This window comes from Pituophis catenifer, unplaced genomic scaffold (genome assembly GCF_029215685.1).
Source record: "Pituophis catenifer annectens isolate HBS135680 unplaced genomic scaffold, rPitCat1.0.hap2 SCAF_10, whole genome shotgun sequence".
Classification (NCBI taxonomy): domain Eukaryota; kingdom Metazoa; phylum Chordata; class Lepidosauria; order Squamata; family Colubridae; genus Pituophis; species Pituophis catenifer.
This window is the reverse complement of record NW_027256890.1, coordinates 14,804,069-14,823,341: the sequence shown is the minus strand read 5'-3', so window position 1 is coordinate 14,823,341 and position 19,273 is coordinate 14,804,069. Positions and strand designations below refer to the sequence as shown.

At 43.6% G+C, this 19,273-nt stretch overlaps 1 protein-coding gene across 1 annotated transcript in view; it reads left to right on the top strand.

Annotated features, from left to right (window-relative positions):
* HIP1R (huntingtin interacting protein 1 related) overlaps positions 1-16,270 on the top strand; it is a 43,794-nt gene extending 27,524 nt beyond the window's left edge. The window contains exons 14-32 of the mRNA XM_070950793.1: positions 844-1,027; positions 2,513-2,601; positions 2,882-2,998; positions 3,920-4,021; positions 4,896-5,090; positions 5,295-5,442; positions 6,453-6,539; positions 7,668-7,775; positions 8,530-8,666; positions 8,842-8,952; positions 9,624-9,682; positions 10,445-10,475; positions 10,904-10,966; positions 11,602-11,702; positions 11,814-11,919; positions 12,877-13,000; positions 13,898-13,959; positions 14,437-14,628; positions 15,252-16,270. Coding sequence (XP_070806894.1) covers positions 844-1,027; positions 2,513-2,601; positions 2,882-2,998; positions 3,920-4,021; positions 4,896-5,090; positions 5,295-5,442; positions 6,453-6,539; positions 7,668-7,775; positions 8,530-8,666; positions 8,842-8,952; positions 9,624-9,682; positions 10,445-10,475; positions 10,904-10,966; positions 11,602-11,702; positions 11,814-11,919; positions 12,877-13,000; positions 13,898-13,959; positions 14,437-14,628; positions 15,252-15,296 — 2,061 coding nt within the window. The 3' untranslated portion in view covers positions 15,297-16,270. The remainder of the gene's footprint in view (positions 1-843; positions 1,028-2,512; positions 2,602-2,881; positions 2,999-3,919; positions 4,022-4,895; positions 5,091-5,294; positions 5,443-6,452; positions 6,540-7,667; positions 7,776-8,529; positions 8,667-8,841; positions 8,953-9,623; positions 9,683-10,444; positions 10,476-10,903; positions 10,967-11,601; positions 11,703-11,813; positions 11,920-12,876; positions 13,001-13,897; positions 13,960-14,436; positions 14,629-15,251) is intronic.
* Positions 16,271-19,273: the final 3,003 nt, after the last annotated feature.

Sequence of the window (19,273 nt, the reverse complement as noted above, 5' to 3'; positions counted from 1 at the left end):
TTACAATCATATTCATTATTTAATCTATTCTTAACTTAATACCAATACATTAAACATCTAATACTTTACATCTTCTTCTTAATTTGCTTAACTCTAAACTCTATTAACTATTTTCTATAGAAAATAGAATATATAGAGTTTTTCTATAGAAAATTCATCTAATTTTTATATTTGTCCTCTAACCATCGATAAAATGTCCCCCATATCGCATAATAACCAGTCTGTTCTTTCTCTTCAATTGCCAGTGTTAATCTATTCATTTCTGCACATTCTAATATTTTCCTTATCATATTCTCCTCTGTAGGAATCTCTTCACTTTTCCAATTTTGTGCAAATACAATTCTAGCTGCGGTTATTAATAGAATAGAATAGAATAGAATAGAATAGAATAGAATAGAATAGAATAGAATAGAATAGAATAGAACAGAACAGAACAGAACAGAACAGAACAGAACAGAACAGAACAGAACAGAATAGAATTCTTTATTGGCCAAGTGTGATTGGACACACAAAGAATTTATCTTGGGGCATACGCTCTCTTATTACATGAATAATCAAATATACATTTTCTTTACTATAAGTTTCTGGCAGTATCCCCAATAGAAATATTTCAGGTTTCAAATCAATATGTTGTTGTATCATCTTTTCCAACCCTGTACATATTTTTATCCAATATTTTTTAGCTTCTGCGCATGTCCACCACATATGATAATATGAAGGGCGAAAGTGTCATTCTTTGGAGCTGATGACCGAAAGAACTCAGGAAGAAGGGGGGGAATATGATTTTGGTTGTGTCAGGAAAAAAGGATGCTTTGTTTCCAGCTCCCTGTTTTCTCTCCCCAGGCTCAAAGGTACATCACCCAGCTGAAGGCTCAGGTGAACAGCCTGGAGGCCGAGGTAGAAGACCAGAGGAAGCAAAAGCAGAAAGCCTTGGTGGACAACGAGCAGCTCCGAGATGAGCTGGAGAAGCTGCAGAGAGCAAAATTTGAAGGAGACAAGAATCGAGGACTCTACTTGGAAGCGGAGAGTAAGTCGGGGGTGCCAGCCAGGGAGCGTGTGGGGTGTGGGGGATCTCTATGTGGTGTGTCTTGCTCCTTAAGTTAAAATCTGGCTTCTCCAACCGAATTCAGCAGAAAAAGGAAGCGTTTTCCCTCAACAGATATTCCTTTTGCAGGCTTGATTTCCTTGACTTACGTTTGTGATTGTTTTGGGGGAGAAGGAATACGTAATTATGGCCCCTCCCAAGTTATTTGTTGTTGTTAATCGCGAAGTTGTGTCCGACCCATCGTGACCCCATGGACAACGTTCCTCCAGGCCTTCCTGTCCTCTACCATCCTCTGGAGTCCATTGAAGCTCACGCCGACTGCTTCAGTGACTCCATCCAGTCACCTGGTTCTCTGCCGTCCCCTTCTTCTTTTGCCCTCCATTGTTCCCAGCATTCGGCTCTTCTCCAGGGAGTCCTTCCTTCTCATTAGGTGGCCAAAGGATTTGAGTTTCCTTTTCAGGATCTGGCCTTCTAAAGAGCAGTCAGGGTTGATCTCCTCTAGGACTGACCGGTTGGATGGCCTTGCAGTCCAAGGGACTCGCAGGAGTCTTCTCCAGCACCAGAGTTCAAAGGCCTCCATTCTTTGGCACTCAGCCTTTCTTATGGTCCAACTTTCACAGCCATCCATTGCAACTGGGAAAACCATCGCCTTGACTATATACACTTTTGTTGGCAGGGTGATGTCTCTGCTTTTTAGTATGCTTTAATTATACCTCTGGTAATTCTGGGTTTCTCTTCCCCGTGGGCACACTTGATAATTTTAGGAAATCTTGGCAGTCTGTTGATGGAAGGGGTTACGTTTTTGTCCGATACCTGCATCAGAAGCAGTGCTGTGTAATAAACAAGATGCGTGGCCTTTCACTTGGCCATTAATAATGACCCTAATTTTGCAGCATTGCATTACAGAGTTTGTAGTTTGCTCCCACCTGCAAGACGGGGCTTGGTTCGACAATGTATCTCTGTTCAAAATGGCCAAGAAACACCTTGGGTGGGTAATCAATAAATCTGAAGAATGTCCGAGCCCACAAATATTCTCAGTTCTTCTGCCATGTGCTGGTTGGTAATGGATGTCCCCAGGTTTGAGAATGTCCACTAGCTTATTGCAATGATCGATTGGATTAGATGTTCCATCAAGTTGGTGCCAGTTGTTGGCAACCCCCAACATAGATGTTCTCCATGACGATCTGTCCTTAACCTTCAAGACTTCCAATGATTCATCTTCATCACTGGGAATCCGCCCAACTTCTGCTGGTTGTCCTCTTCTTCTCTTTTCTTCCACCTTTCTCAGCATTGGAGCCTTCTCCAGAGATCTGGGCCTTCATATCATGTGTCCAAACTAGGATAATTTGAGCCTGGTCATAAATGCCTTGAGTGAGAACCCTGGGTGGCAAGCAACGGGGTTCCTTCAAATAATGATTTCATAGGGAGGTGAAAGTAATAATGTGGCAATATCCTTCTCTTTGGCAGAAAAAGCCAGCACCACCGAAATCCGGTATGCCAAGCTGAAGGAGAAGCACAACGAGTTAATCAACACACATGCGGAGCTTTTGAGAAAGGTAATAGTGCCCATTCCTCGTCCCATTGGTTTTTACGACACCTCCATGGTCATAGTTAAAGGTCTCCCCTACTTCAATCAAGATCAGATAAGTTTTCTTCCAAGACTATGAAGTAAGAGCAAGAGAAAACCATGATTTGTCTTTTGCTTATGAGTTTCTCCCCTCCTCCCCCACAATATTATAAATCGAGGGTAAGAAGAAACCCTCATTTGTCTCTTGCTTGGCCAAATTCTTTTTTCTTCTCCATCCATCCTTCAACTCTGGATCTTTCTGCACCCAGAACGCAGATACGGCCAAGCAGCTGACAGTCACCCAACACAGCCAAGAAGAGGTCGCCCGGGTCAAAGAACAGCTGGCTTTCCAGATGGAGCAAGTCAAACGAGAGTCGGAAATGAAGGTGAGTGTCAGGGTTCCAAGTAACGCCCCCAATGAAAGAAAACTCCGAAGCTTGGATTTCCTCAAAGTCATGCTTTATTAGAGATGCCATATTGGCACATCTGGGGAAACCCAAATCTGAGAGTTTCCGGGTTTTCCCCACCATAAAGGAAAGTCCAAGTCCCTGTCCCAGCACCGACATGTCCATCACATGGTCCAATCAAAGCACCGTCCCAACTGGAGATGCCTCCCAGTTCCAGTCTCCCAGGTGCAGGGCAAGACGGCCTTGACTTTCTAAGAAAGGAATGTTATTATGACTACCTATCATCCCTGCTCCATACAATCCCCCCTCCCAATTTCCGACAGCAGTAAATGTGGCAGGCCTGAAGGCCTAGATGTAAAATATGGCTTGCAGGTCTGACTGTGAGCCTCTCTTGGGATGGGACGCCTTGGGTCAAAGTCGGTCTGTCTTCTGTTTTGGACAAGGGTGCAGTTCCTTCTCTTTAAAGTCCGAATGCAAAACTGGTCACGGAACGTAGCTTTGACCCAGGGGTGAGATGGCTCCCCTGGAAACCCCGTAATAGGTCCTGTTGTCAGCGCCTCAGCGCTGGCATAGAGAGGAGAGAGATAATTTCTGAACTTTTGCCTGCTAAATCCCTTTGAAGTCGGGTTGTCGTGGAAATGAGGAGGGGGAGACATTCCTGGGAAATGACGTGACAAGAAGTCTGGAGAATAACTTGGAAGATAGCCAATGAGAAGCAGAGAATTGGGGATCGGAAAGGGAGGGATTGGGGGGCAAAAGTTCAGTCTTGTCCGCATCGAGTCATGATCCGGTGGCTGTGCTCAATTAAAGAAAAGATTTCCTTAAAGATTGGCAGTTTGGAAATTCATTTATTTTGAGATAGCATCGAAGTCTGACACCGGTCTCTTGGGTTTCATGCAGTTAGAAGATCAGATGCTTCAGGTGGAACAGATGAAGAGAGCGATGGACTCCAAAGCAGAAGAACTGACTCAGCTTCAGCAGTCGCTCAGCCACTCTAAGCAGGTATTTGGCCTAAGGAGGAGATTGTATGGTCTCTGGAAGATCCTGTCTCTCCAGCCCTATCTGAATTTCGAGATACCTTTTTAAATATCTTCACTTGTTTATATATATATATATATTTTAATTTGATTTATATGCCGCCCTTCTCCGGAGACTCAGGGCGGCTTACAATGCGTTAAGCAATAGCCTTCATTCTTTTGTATATTTTATACAAAGTCAGCTTATTGCCCCCACAAACTAGGTCCTCATTTCACCTACCTTAGAAAGGATGGAAGGCTGAGTCAACCTTGAGCCTTGGAGAGATTCGAACCAGCAGAAATTGCAGGCAGCTGTGTTAATAACAGGGTGCACTAAACCCCTGTACTATCAAGGTTTTTCAGCTTCGGGTGCACATATGTGGCCTAGAATCATCATCATCTTTTAACAACCCCCATAATCCCTTGCGGGGTGGAGTCTGGGCAACTGAATGGAGCTAGCAGAGTGTTTTACTGGCCGGATACCCTTCCTGTCGCCAGTACGGAGTTTTGTTTAGCAGATATATTCTCACTGTGCCCAGAGAGAGAGAAATATCTGCCTCTACCTAGGATCGAACTCACAGCCTCCTGATTGTGAGGCGAGAGCTAGGTGTGGCCTAGAATAGCTAGGCTAAAATCTTGAAATGCGTAGAAGTGAGTTGAAAGGGCGAGTCTGTTGCGGAGACCAAGGGCCCATGTCCGTAAAAGTTCATCTTAAATCTGCATTTGTGAGGTCCTAGTTAGTTTGCCCTCAGGATGGAACAGAGGAAAGGCCTTCTCCGCGTAAATAATGTGAAGAGAGGGTGTGAGAACTCTTCAAGCAAGGAACCAGCGTGTGGAACTCTTTCCCACATGATCTACAGGTTGGTTCGGATCTCAACAGCCAGCTGGATGCCCTTCAAGCCGAAAAGGAGACCCTGAGGAAATCGGTCAGCGAGAAGGAATGTGAGCTCATCTCAACCAAGGGCCTGATTCAAGAGAAGCAGCTGCTGTTGAGCCAGGAAGCCGAGAAGAGGGCGAAGGAAGTACAGGAACTCCAGGAAAAGTTGGCGGAAAAAGTACGGAGGAGAAACGTTGGGGGGGGGCAGTTTCCTTTTCCCATATCACTGGGAAGGCGAGGGGGAGTTGGAGTCAGCCCAGGATTGGGATAAAAGGAGGGGACCAGCTTGTCCTCCTGGTTTTCCTTGGACTCATATCCAAGGACGTGGTCTTGTAACGCGTAAACATACTTGCTCGTCTTATGTTTTGCGTCCATCCCGCAGAAAAATCACGAACAGAACCTGCAGCAGAAGCTCCTGGACGACCAGTTCCGAATCTTGCAAGGGACAATCAAGGAAGCCGAGAACATCATCCAGGATGCCGTGAGCAAGTTGGACGATCCCCTGCATATCCGGTGCACCAGTTCTCCAGGTGACTCCTGAATCCTTGCTTGCTTTTAGATAGATAGATGATAGATAGATAGATAGGTAGGTAGGTAGATAGATAGATAGATAGATAGATAGATAGATAGATAGATAGATAGATGATAGATAGATAGATAGATAGATAGATAGATAGATAGATAGGAGAGAGATATATATATAGATGACAGACAGACAGACAGACAGACAGGCAGACAGATATAGATGAGAGATGAGAGAGATAGATGAGAAAGAGATATAGATGATAGATGATAGACAGACAGACAGACATAGATGATAGATAGATAGATAGATAGATAGATAGATAGATAGATAGATAGATAGATAGATGAGAGAGAGATATAGATGATAGACAGACAGATATAGATGGATGGATGGATGGATGGATGGATGGATGGATGGATGGATGGATAGATATAGATGACTGACAGAAAGAAAGAAAGAAGAAAGAAAGAAAGAAAGAAAGAAGAAAGAAAGAAAGAAAGAAAGAAAGAAAGAAAGAAAGAAAGAAAGAAAGAAAGAAAGAAAAAGAAAGAAAGAAAGAAAGAAAGAAAGAAAGAATTCTTTATTGGCCAAGTGTGATTGGACACACAAGGAATTTGTCTTTGGTGCATATGCTCTCAGTGTACATAAAAAGACATTCGTCAACAATCATAAGGTACAACACTTAATGATAGTCATAGGGTACAAATAAGCAATCAGTAACAATCAATATCAATATAAATCATAAGGATACCAGCAACAAAGTTACAGTCATAGTCATAAGTGGGAGGAGATGGGTGATAGGAACGATGAGATTAATAGTAATAGCAATGCAGACTTAGTGAATAGTTTGACAGTGTTGAGGGTTTTAAAAAAAAATAATAATTCAGAGATTAAGATGACTCCCTTCCTTCCAAATCTAACCCCCGGGCTACCTTTGAGTCAGAGATCCAGAAACATACAGGTTTTCTTCTCCTCCCCAACCGCATTCTTTGTCCTTCATTTCTTCCTTCGCAGATTATCTTGTCAGCCGCGCCCAGGCAGCTCTGGAATCGGTGAATGCCCTGGAGAAAGGACATAAGCATTATCTCACCAACATGGCAGGTAAGACGTGTTTGGGTTTGCCCTCTGGGTTCCCTTACCTTGAGCGTTGGGATGGAAGTGTTGCAGATATCGCAAGCAAGCAGAAAGAGGTTCTCAAATTTGTGGAGTTTTTCTTCCTAATCCCTCAACCTATGGAGCCAGTCAGTGGATAGGACACACATAATCCATGATGATGTGTAGCTAAAGTTTCAGACCAGGTCTAAACTGAAGGCCATCAGCCATGAAGTCTCTCGCACAGGGAATTTGGAAAAGCAAGGGATTGATATGGTGTGGTATACACAACTGCAAATACAATCTAGGTATGAAAAAGATGCAAAAAAATATGGTTTTTATAGGGAATTGACAGAATTAGATAAGATGTTAACAGGAACAAATGGGGGAGTGGTAAAGGAGAAAATTGTACAGCTATTTATTGAGTATTAAGTTAGAAGAAGAAGAACAAGTTAAAAGAAACAACGATAGCATGGGCAAAAAATATTGGACGTATGAAAGAATTCTGGGAGTTGAAGTCCACAAGTCTTAAAGCTGCCAAGTTTGAAGACCTCTGAGTTAGATAAAAGGAGCCAAGAACTTAAAGATAAAATGGGTTTAGATCACCTGAGGAAGTCCTACATGAAGTCACCAGAAGGTCCACTCATAGGGGGACAAAGCTGGAATTCTCGGTGGCTTTCGGTACGAAATTCTCTCTCCAGATGGATTTTCATTCTGTCTTCTTCCCGAAAACAGTTTGGTTATATAGCTGTTTGAAGCACAGCAAACACTCAAGGTTTTTTGTTTTTTTTTAACATGGCCAATGATGCTTTATGTTCCTTTTTCTGTTTAGCTTTCATTTGTGCACCTTTCGGTTTAAGCGTCGTTTGGTTTCGGTTGGGTTAAAGCAGCGTTTTTCTCAACCTCAGCCACTTTTAAGATGGGTGGACTTCAAAGTCCCAGAATTCCATGCTGGCTGGGAATTCTGGGAGTTGAAGTCCACCCATTCTTAAAGTGGCTGAGGTTGAGAAAAACACTGCCATAAAAGGAAAGACCAACTTCAGAGAAAGTTGGTCTCCATCTGCCTTGAACGCAGCACGCTTTTCGGATCGCTCTGCTTTCCTCACCGTTTCCTTCCGTTCTCGCTCTTTGTCTCAGATGCCTCTGGACTGGTGGCCGCATTGGCACAGTTTGCCCATCTCACGGCAGATGCCATCGTGAACGGCAGTGCCACCTCCCATCTTGCCCCGACGGATCATGCTGACAGTGAGTAGGGCTTGGAAAAGGCTCCCCGCTCCCACCTTCTCCTTAATTTTAAGTGTTAATCTATCCATTTCTGCACATTCTAGTATTTTTTTAAAATTACATTTTCCTCAGCAGGGACCTCTTCATTTTCATTTTCCCACTGTTCTGCAAACACAATTCTAGCTGCTGTGAACACATGTAAAAAAAATTTTTTTAAATTATTATTTTTAATTTTTAATTTGATTTATATGCCGCCCTTCTCCGAAGACTCAGTGCGGCTTACAATGTGCTCAGCAATAGCCTTCATCCTTTTGTATATTTATACCAAGTCAGCTTATTGTCCCCACAAACTGGGTCCTCATTTCACCTACCTTAGAAAGGATGGAAGGCTGAGTCAACCTTGAGTCTTGGCGAGATTCGAACCCTGCAGTAATTGCAGGCAGCTGGTCTTAATAACCAGCTTAATAACAGGGTGCCTTAAACCCCTGTACTACCAAGGCTCTTATCAATTACAAATTAAATATGTATTCCCTTTATTACATTTTTCTGGTAAAATACCCAATGATCATCAAGGGCCAAGCTCTCTTAGCATCTTCCAAAGATGGTTCAAGCCATTATAAGCCCCTCTCGATATCATGGCATTGCTCCATAAATTAACATCCTTCAAAAAGGTTGACCGCCTTCCCGTGACTAGGGAAACATCCCAAGTTTTGAAAGCTTCCTGAAATGGCCTCAGGATCAGAACCAACCGAATCTTGCTTTTTCCCTGGTCCAGAATTGACAGAATCCTGTAGAGACTGTGGGCAACACAGCCTGGATTACCTCAACAAGCTCAAAGACAAACAGTCTCTCCGAGAAGCAGATCCAGCAGACCTGAGGACAACTCTGCAGAGGCTCTTCCAGCTTGGACAGGTGAGGAAAGAACGGAGGCCCACCTGGAGAAGTTCTCCACGAGGAACGTGGGGCGCGGGCGGCTTCGTTGCTTGCTCTTCACACCGTTGACTAAACTCTTGGAAGCTTTCTTAGGCCAAGGTTCTCCTTTGAGAATCCTCCGTCAACTTTTCTTTCCTTCTTTCTGGGGGGTTAGGAATTGAGACCCAAAAGTTTGGACATCCGGGAAGAAGAACTGGGAGACTTGGTTGACAAAGAGATGGCCACCACTTCTGCAGCCGTTGAGGACGCCGTGAGAAGGATAGAGGTGGGGTTAACTTGTGACTGGTCTACTGTTTTTCAAAAAAGTACTGTACTTTTCGGAATATAAGACGCACTTCCCCCCCCCCCCCTTAAAAGAGGGTGGAAATGTTGGTGCATCTTATACACCGAATGCAGCCATTTTTCCCGCCCTACGTACGTAGCCATTTTTGCCAAAAACAGAGTGCTCCTGGGGGCTGGGGATGGCAAAAATGCCCCCGTTTTTCGCAAAAACTGGCCGGTTTTTCACAAAAATGGGACGCACAGAGGGTTTGGGAGGCCTGCAGAGTGCTCCTGGGGTCTGGGGAGGGCAAAACTTTTTTTTTCTTGTTTACCTCTTCAAAATCTTGGCGCATTTTATAGTCCTAAAAATACGGTATAAGTCCTTGATATAAAGAGTTTAAAAGGGGTTGGACATGTTGGTTTGTCCAAACGAAGCTCTAACATGGTTTAATGTTGGTGTTTGCTGTGGGAACACAGTGTCACAAGGTGACATCCCTACAGCCTGACCTGTTCTGTGGGTGGGGGAAACAATAGGAAGCATCCACACCTAATTATGTGGTGCCAAGAAGCATTTCCGCCTCACAATAATCCAACTTGGTCCTTCTTGGCTGGAGATGAGCCACTTCAGATCTATCGGCTGGCCAAACCCACCTTCTTACTTCCGTTTCTCTACAGGAAATGATGAATCAAGCCAGAGTCGAAAGCTCTGGGGTGAAACTAGAAGTTAACGAAAGGTAAGCTGGGGGCAGGGATGAATTTAACACAACTAAAAATTTGTAGTGTGGTTTTTCCAGGTTGCGCGCTGAATCTGAAACCACCAGATTCTGTCTTAACGTCTCAGGTTAAGACAGATTTGGAGTCACCAGAACAGGATAGTCCTTGATGAACCTTCTGGAGAAGATGAGCCCAAAGCAGCTTCTTGCTAAGAGAGAAGCACCCTAACTTCTGTACTTAATACATTTTCCAAAATGTTTATAAGCTCATGTTTCAAATTCCCACGAAACCTACCTGTTGGGCAACCAACCGATCCACGCATCTGCTTACAGGACGATGGGTTTTGAGGCGAAAGCCTCCCCCAATCTCATCTGTTGCTCGAATGGGTGACTTCATATAAACATTGTGATTTAATTTGAAGATGCGTAGAGTTCCATTCTGGGAGTTAAAAGGGCACACGTCATAAAACCCCTAAAGGTTTAGAAATGGCTGCTTTGGAGAAAACCCCGACGGATTGAAAAATATTTTCATTTGAGCTTGCAAAGATGTGGTTGCTTTTTTTTTTCAAGTGATGAAGGTTCAATCTCTTTCAATGAGGGGGGGGGTCAGATTTTGGTTGTCGTGACTATCTACAAAAAGGTTGAGTTCCAAATGTGTGGACTTCATCATTCTAATGAGACATTTCCTTCCTTCCTTCCTTCCTTCCTTCCTTCCTTCCTTCCTCCCTCCCTCCCTCCCTCCCTCCCTTCTTCCCTCCCTCCCTTCCTTCCTTTCCTCCATAGAATCCTGAATTCCTGCACAGATTTAATGAAGGTGAGTTTTTATTTTTTATTTTTATTTTAATTTGATTTATATGCCGCCCTTCTCCGGAGACTCAGGGTGGCGTACAATGCGTTAAGCAATAGCCTTCATTCTTTTGTATATTTTATACAAAGTCAGCTTATTGCCCCCACAAACTAGGTCCTCATTTCACCTACCTTAGAAAGGATGGAAGGCTGAGTCAACCTTGAGCCTTGGAGAGATTGCTGGCAGCTGTGTTAATAACAGGGTGCACTAAACCACTGTACTATCAAGGCTCTGTTCATTAAAAATAATTCCATTTGGCAAGAAATTTCCTTGCCGCCTGTTTTCGGTCAGATCTGTAGATAGACGGAAAACCCTTTTATTGAAGGCTGATGGGGCCACAGTTGAAATTGCTCAGAGTTCAACTATGTTCTCCTGCTTTTTCCTCTTACTTTCAGGCTATCCGGCAGCTTGTTCTGGCCTCCACACATCTGCAGAAGGAGATCGTGGAAGGCGGAAGGGTGAGTCCATTTGGGGTGGTGCACATTTTTTATTGCCGTTACTTTAAAAAAAAAAAGGAAGAAAATTAAATATTAAATTTCATAATTTAAATTAATATTTAATTAAAAATAAATAATGGGGAAAGAGTATGGATTGATCCTATCAGCTGCTGGAGAGTTAAGTCTCTCCCTCTCATTTTTTATTACCATGTTTCCCTGAAAATAAGACTGGGTCATATGTTCATTTTTACTCCAAAAGATGCATTAGGGCTTATTTTCTGGTTAGGTCTTATTTTGTGGGGGGAAATACAGTGCTATAGGCATCTATCTGGCTGACAATCTTGGGTTTATTTTGGGGGTAGGGATTATATTATGAGCATCCTGAAAAATCATGCTAGGACTTATTTTCCAATTGGGTCTTATTTTCAGAAAAACGGTACATTGCATTTGTTTAATTGTGACATTTCAAGCAGGGTGCTTCCCTCCTTCTTAGGATCCTAGAAAATCCATTCGTGTAGCTCTTGTAAATTCAAGATAGATTAGAGCTTGTTGTCTTCTAAATTTCCACCGTGGATGCTTTTCTCCAATTTTTTTTTTTTGCTCTTGGGAGTCCGTACAACACAATGATAAAATACATTCCTTCTCTTGAACGCTAGGGGGCAGCAACACCCCAGGAATTTTACGCCAAGAACTCCTGTTGGACGGAAGGGCTCATCTCGGCATCCAAAGCTGTTGGATGGGGAGCAACTCAGCTCGTGTAGGTATCCGGATGGCCTCTCAAGCTTTCTTCCTCTCCCTGTCTTGTTTTTCCTCTGATGCAGCTTACCTGCTTGGGGAAAAATCATGCATTTTTCTTTCTTTGCATTAGAGAATCTGCGGATAAGGTCGTCTTGCACACCGGCAAATACGAGGAGCTGATCGTCTGTTCGCACGAAATTGCAGCGAGCACAGCTCAGCTCGTAGCCGCCTCCAAGGTACATGGCCCTCAAAGAGAAACAGCTGTAACCCCTGGATTTTTTTGTTTGTTTTGAAATTTTCTATTTTTTGGAAGGGATCCAAAACAGATATTATTCTCCCACAGCATTTAAGGTAAAGGCAAAGGTTCCCCTCACACATATGTGCTAGTCGTTCCCGACTCTAGGGGGCGGTGCTCATTTCCATTTCAAAGCCTGCGCTGTCCAAAGACGTCTCCGTGATCATGTGGCTGGCATGACTCAACGCCAAAGGCGCATGGAACAGTTCCCTTCCCACCAAAGGGGGTCCCTATTTTTCTACTTGCATTTTTTACCTGCTTTCAAACTGCTAGGTTGGCAGAAGCTGGGACAAGGAACGGTAGCTCACCCCGTTACACTGCACCAGGGATTCGAACCGCTGAACTGCCAACCTTTTTGATCGACAAGCTCAGCGTCTTAGCCACTGAGCCACCGCGTCCCTCTTTAAGAGCATTTAAAGAGAGTTATTTATGGAAGAAAATTTATATGGCTGTCCAGTTCATTCTCAGTGACTCTGGAAGAAAATTTATATGGCTGTCCAGTTCATTCTCAGTGACTCTGAAGGGCTTACAAAGATAAAAAATAATAATAATATGAAACAATACAAAAACGATAACTCCCTATCTGCCTTGTGACAACGGTTAATCAAATAAGCCATTTGATGGGCTCTAGGCCACTTTGGGGTTCCGTTGGCAAAAGTAGGACCTCCCAAAAGAGTCTCAAAATCTTATCTCTGCAGGGTTGATGTTCCAGAGGGAGGGAGCCACCACTGAGAAGGTCCTACTTGATGCCACTAGGTGGATCTCCTTAGGAGAGAAAGTCCCATAACATTCCTTGCCTCCTTATTCTGGTGGGTCAGGTAGATGTAACCAGGAGAAGACGGTCCTTCAAATAAATTATTGAGGTTTTGGGGTTGTTGTTTTTTTGTCTGGATGCCAGGTGAAAGCGGAGAAGCACAGCAGGAACCTTGGCAAACTCCAGGAATGTTCGCGTACGGTCAACGAGATGGCGGCTAACGTCATGGCATCTACCAAGTCTGGTCAAGAGCAGGTAGAAGAGAAAGGTGAGGCTTGGTGGGCTGGCCAAGCAGGAAACGGGGAAGTTTCCCCATCTGCACTTTAAGAGAGTTTGGATCATCGGTAGTGTTTCCAGTCAGGGAAACCTCATTGGCCATAGCAGAAAATTCTGGGTTCTATCATGGTTAAGTGAGGATTACCTCTGATTTAAGCTGTGTGTCAGGCTTGGAAGCCATCTTTTGCATCGGGCCTTCAGGCCTGCCACATTTATTACTGTGGGAAACTGAGAGGGGGGATTGTATGGAGCAGGAGAGACATGTAGTCATAACAACATTCCTTTCTCAGAGAGTCAAGGACATCTTGCCCTGCACCTGGATAGTTGGAACTGGGAGGCATCTCCAGTGGGGATGGTGCTTGGATTGGATCATGTGATGGACACGTGGATGCTGGGCAGGGATTTGGACTTTCCTTTGGGTGGGGAAAACCTGGAAGCTTTCAGATTCCGGTTTTCCCAGATGTGCCAATATGACATCTCTAATAAAATGGAACTTCGAGGAACTTCAAGCCTCGGAGTTTTCTTTCGTTGGGGGTGTTACTTGGCACCCTGGCACTCTGATGTTATTTGAAGCGAGTTAGACATACATTCTGTAGGGCTGGGCCTTGTGGGAATCTCAGCTTTCCTTTTAAGAAGATAATTGAAATCCTTGCAGGCTTGGTCCACGATTTTGTAGAGCAAATGGCCTTGAACTTCTGAAAGAGATATTGTTGGAAGAGAAGTCGTGGTGAGGTTTTATTTAGACAAAGTTGGGAGTGAAGAATTGTGGAATATTTTTAAGATTGCGAGAACAGGGCAAGCTTTCCGTTGTTGTTGTGTGGGAGAGAACATCTGGAGAAGTTTGGTCATGTTCCCATCTGAAATGAACCTCTTTTTCTCTTCCTACCAGACACCATGGACTTCTCCGGGATGTCCTTGATCAAACTCAAGAAAGAGGAGATGGAGACACAGGTAGGTACCGCACGGATGTGGAATTTCTTAACGGAAGTGTTGGGATTTAATTTCATTTTTGAAGGAGGATAACCCTAGAAGGGCGGTTTGGATAAGGCAGTGGTGCCACAGCAGAGGTGGCTGTTGAGTTCTCCGAGTAAGAGAAGAGGATGAGAACTTCTGAACGTAGCATCCTTTCCCGCAAAAGTGGTGGTCCAAGAAGACCTCCACCAAACTAATGTCTGATAACAAAACCCAGTTGCGGATTCTAGTGTTAACACAAGATTAATGTGCACAATGATGATGGAGTTCTCTCTAAGACACAGGTGTCCATGCATGGCCAACTTTAAGACCTGTGGACTTCAACTCCCAGAATTCCCCAGCCAGGGAATTCTGGGCATTGAAGTCCACAGGTCTTAAAGTTCGCCAAGGATGGACACTCCTAGTCTAGGGGAACAGATGATGGACTCCAGACCAAGAAGTTCCTGTCTTTTGCAGGTGAAGGTTCTGGAACTGGAAAAGACGTTGGAGAACGAGAGGCTGCGTCTCGGAGAATTGAGGAGGCAACATTACGCCTTGGCCGGTCTTTACACGGAGAACACGGATGGAAAGAAGCCTACGATCGCTCGTAAGCCAGCATCCTTGAAGAGGCCTGCCCAGAAACCAGGTCAAAGCAAGCCAGACTCCGAGGTGAGCACAGAGGGAAGGGCCCCTTGCCTCTATCCTTAGCATGGACAGAAGGGAAGGACTTTTTATCAGGCCACCCATGATTCTTGGCCTTTTCTCTCTGGAATTCGGCCCCCAATGACAGTTCTTTGCAAAAAAATGTGTGCACGTTAACTAAACTCTTTTCAGATAACGCCAAGTAGTTCTCGCCTTACGACTGGTCACTTAGCAGTTGTTCAAAGTTACGACGGATCTACCCCAAAAGCTACTTAATGACTCTGTTTCCAGGTTAGGACAGCTGCACACTGATACACAATCACAAGGTCGCATTTTGGATGCTTAGCAACTGGCATACATTTTTATCCATTTGCAGCGTCTCAGTTTCCGACGTTTTATTTCCAGCAATAAAAAAAAGACCCATTAGGTCAAACGAATTTGCTTAATGACCGCCACAAAAATTCTGAAAATTCAGGGTCCGGTCACGTGATTTAAAATCCGAATGACTTAGAACTGTTCATGCCAAACTCAATTAACCGTCGTAAGCCGAGGACTACCTTATGACTGCTTTAGGGGAGAAACAGCTATAAAGATACAGCTTTTTTCCTCTTTTTTTTTTGGCTACCATTTTTTCCCCCCTTCTTTTTCAGCTGGCACAGGATGGCGTCTACCAAGCCCACGTAGTTAACTTCTAAGGCAACTCCAACCTGCAACGGAAGAAGAGTAGAAGCCAGGGCCAGGAAAATTGGCGGGGGGGGCGGGTGTGTCCAGGTTCTAATTCTGCCCACCCTCGAGGAATTCAAGCCCTTGGATCTGCTGCTTTTTCGCCGGCACCCCAAAACATAGATTTTTGGTGGAGGATTAAGATGTCAGCACCCTTCAAGTCCATCTACAGCAGGAGACATTGAAATTCCAGCCCCTTTAAATGTCTGTGTTTTAAACAGATACAACTCCCAGCGCCTATTCGGAGCCCCCACCGTCTACGAGAAGGCAGACCCTTACGGGGAAAGGGAATTAAGAGCTCGCTGATAACTATTTATAAGCAATAGGAATCATTTGGGAAATATTTCGAGTAAATATTGGTGTATCTATTATTCTACAAAGATGTTTTTAAAAGAAATGTGAATTTTTGTGGCTACTGTCGTTGTCGGATGTCTAAATTGTCCTTCGTAGTGTTTTATGCTGAGATCTGACGCGTATAAAAAAAAGGGGGGAGTGGGGGAGGAAATTATACCTGGGGGTGGGAAATGAAATACCTTTTGGAGATTTTATAGGACTGAATTTATACAGAGGAGAAAATAAACACCTTCAGTAATTTTTCACAAAATCCCTTCAACCAGTGCTTTCCAAACCTGGGTGAAATTACCCCCAAATAAGGCAAAAATAGGTTTGTTTGTTTTTTAACCCCTTTGGGTAACAAATACATCTTCCCTGTCACATCAGGGAGATTTAAATTGATTTAAAGCCTCCCAAAATATTCCTGCCAAGGTGAATATCAATGCAATGACCAATCGGTTGAAGTGACAAAAGATTATTCCGTTTTATAATAACACAGGTTGTCCTCGAATCTACGGCCAATCTCTCAGCAACCGTTCAAAGTTACAACGGCGCTAAAGGAAGGGACGAGCTGGCATAAGATTTTCCGATAAGGAATTTTAATTTTTTTTTGGGTGGGTGGGTGGGTGTTGGTGGTGGTGGGGGTAATGAAGGAAAAAGGTTGGGAAGCACTGCCTTAAAACTCTCATTTAGGAAATCCGTGCAAAAAAAAAAAGAAAAGAAAAAGCCAGCTCACTTATTTCAGCAGCTGAAATTTAAGAGGATTGGGTGGGTTTCTTTGCAAAGGAGAGAGAGATGCAAACAGGAACTGTTCTTAACCGAACTTTTACGATTAAGGAAAACATTTTCACTTATTAAAATGATTTAGCTGAAACTGGGTTGTGTCATTTTTTGTGTGTGTGTGTGTGCATTGGCTAGCGTTCCCTGGCCACGAAGGTTTTTTATTTATTAATTCAGTCTCCGATTTGAGTCCGCTGCCAGTGTTTACCTTTACTATTATCATTGTAATGGCTGAAAATCAGATGGATAGTTGGAGGAGTCAAATCTTGCCCGCAGACTTCCAGGATACGGCAAGAGTTCGAAAATAAGAAATGTTCTGGTTTCTGATTCAAAAAGAAAACCCAGCAACAAACAGTTTGTACAAAAATTTAGGATTCTTTTTTAATGAATAATCACTGCAACTCCAAAAAATTTATTTCTATAAAACAGCAAATTCTACAAGAAAAAGGAACAGCTGTCGGTCTCTTCCCTCGAGACCACAATCAAAGTTGCACAACGAAGTTGAACAGGTGTGATACATTAGGAGTCGCCCCAGAAAGCAAGGAAGTCTGTCGGCATCTTAGGCACATTTGGAGACGACGGGCATCACATGGTAGTTTAGGACTGGCTTGTTCCAGAATAACAAGCTAAACCACTGGTTTGAGGCCCCAAAGCACTGGAAAACTGTCCGGCTGCAGGATTATCAAATTGCCTTAAATGACCTTTCTCTTCCGCCTCCTTTCCTAGGACAGAAATAACCTAATTCAGACTTAAAAACTGGCCTTACTTGCATACCTACCCAAAAAAAAATAAACAGTAAACTGATCTGCAGATCTGCTGCTGGGCAGAATGAAAGCTAACCAGCAACATTTGCTAGAGGCTTTTCCACAATTCAAATGCTAATCAAGAAAAAAACCAGTTAGGCCAGTTTACTGTGACATTCCACACCGTCACAAATTTCCCTCTCTAGTTGCATACTTTTCTAAAGAGAGAGAGAGAAAAAAAAAGGGCGATTAAGACCACGGTATAAAATTGCAGCTATTTTCCACAATTGCAGTTATTTTCCACCGTTTGGGGGGGAAACATGGCTTCTTATGCTTCAAATGCGGTTGGCTATTATTTTTTATTTTATTTAAGGGCCGTTTTAAAAACGTGTCTCGTGTAAACAAAACTATTGCAAACCCTCTTTTATCAAAAGCGAGCGAGAAACGTTCCACCCTGAGCGCGAAGAGGAAATCGAAATCGTTCTGCATTTTAAGCTGCTGAAAACTCTGCTTTCCGGAAGCAGCGTGCCTGATTCTAAGTGAAGAATAATGTCTTTGAAGGTAGTTTAAGCCATCCTCGGGGTCCTGGAAGTGGCAAGGCTGAAGTACTACAGGGAAAGGTTATGACCCCACTGCTACTGACTCAATCGGTTCCCTAAACCGAACTGACCACTGGAGAAAATTCTGCTTGATGCTTCTGTCCATCGCACCTTGAGTACCTGCAAGAGGTGGCTAACCATTGGTGTAAACTTACAGAGCAAGAAATAGAGGTAGCATCCCATCTCTGCATCACCCCTACTTTAGTGAGTAGGGGATCTCAGCTGAGGTTTGGAGGTTTCCATTTTTTTTCCTCCAAAACTCGCAGATTCTGGTTCAGTAGCCTTTTCTGGCCTATCACCGTGCAAAAGCTGAAGATCCATTCCTCTCCTAACCATATTTTTCAACCAGCCCTTTGACTTTCATTCCATGCAAGCCGGAATACCTACAATTAGCAATGACCTTCGCCAGTTTCAATCTCCACCAAGCTCCAATTATTATTATTGTTGTTTAGTTTTGCACGGCCACAAGATTGCAACCCTGATTTAACATGGCTTTTCCTCTAGATCTGCCAGCCGGCTTGAAAAACTCCTGCCACGAGACCAAACTTTTATTTCCCTGATAAAACAAAACCTTTCAGCAAACACCCAAGATCTGCCTTTTCCTACCATAGACAATGGACACCGTCGCCCTTTTCCTTCCAAACTCTCGACACGTGAAAAAAGAGGAACCGTAAAAGGAATTTTTAAAAGGAATTTCTTCCTGACAAAACTCTATGCGGTGGTTCTAAGGCACAGAGGTTAGCCCTTCACACCCAGTGCAACGCACCGTACAAAATCTAGGTGCGTCACAGCTATAGCAGCCTCTACTGAAAAGTGTCTCTGCACAATGATTATATTGTTTGGAAAATAAGTGAGCAGCAAACAGGGGAAAAGAAACTGTGTCTTAACAGGAACATGATGATCAGCGTCATTTCAGAGAGCAAGACAGGGCTCTGTAAAATTCATACATGGGCGCAATTCTCCTTTTCTTGGGGAATTCAGATATTCTCACTGCTGATGTGCAAAATCTGGAATGGAGCGTGTGTCATCCTTGAGACGTTAAGTACCTGAGAATTCCTGGAACCTGACCAGTTGTCTATAAATGTATTTTGCTGCATCAGCTACGCAACGTTGGCCAACAAGAAACTTCCTTAAAATCTAAAGCCGCTCTCCTAACATTGGAGAAACGCCCAATGATGTTGCAAATCTGCAATGCTGGAAGAATAAAAGACACATCAAAGAAAAGACTCCGAGAGGCACACTTTTCCTCAATTAAAAAAAAGAAAAAAAATGAAAGAGGTGGGAAGTCACAACCAAGAAATGCTATGAAGTGGGTGCCTTAAGCCCTGTTTTTTTTTTTTAAAAAAAAAAAAAAGTAACGTGATTGTGTGACACCCGGAAAGACAAATGCAATTGGCATCGAGACTCATCCTTGCAACTTTTAACTGCCAGGACTCCGAGAGTTTCACAAGTCATCCCGTGCCCCCAAACGGCAGATGGGTTGACTCATCAGCT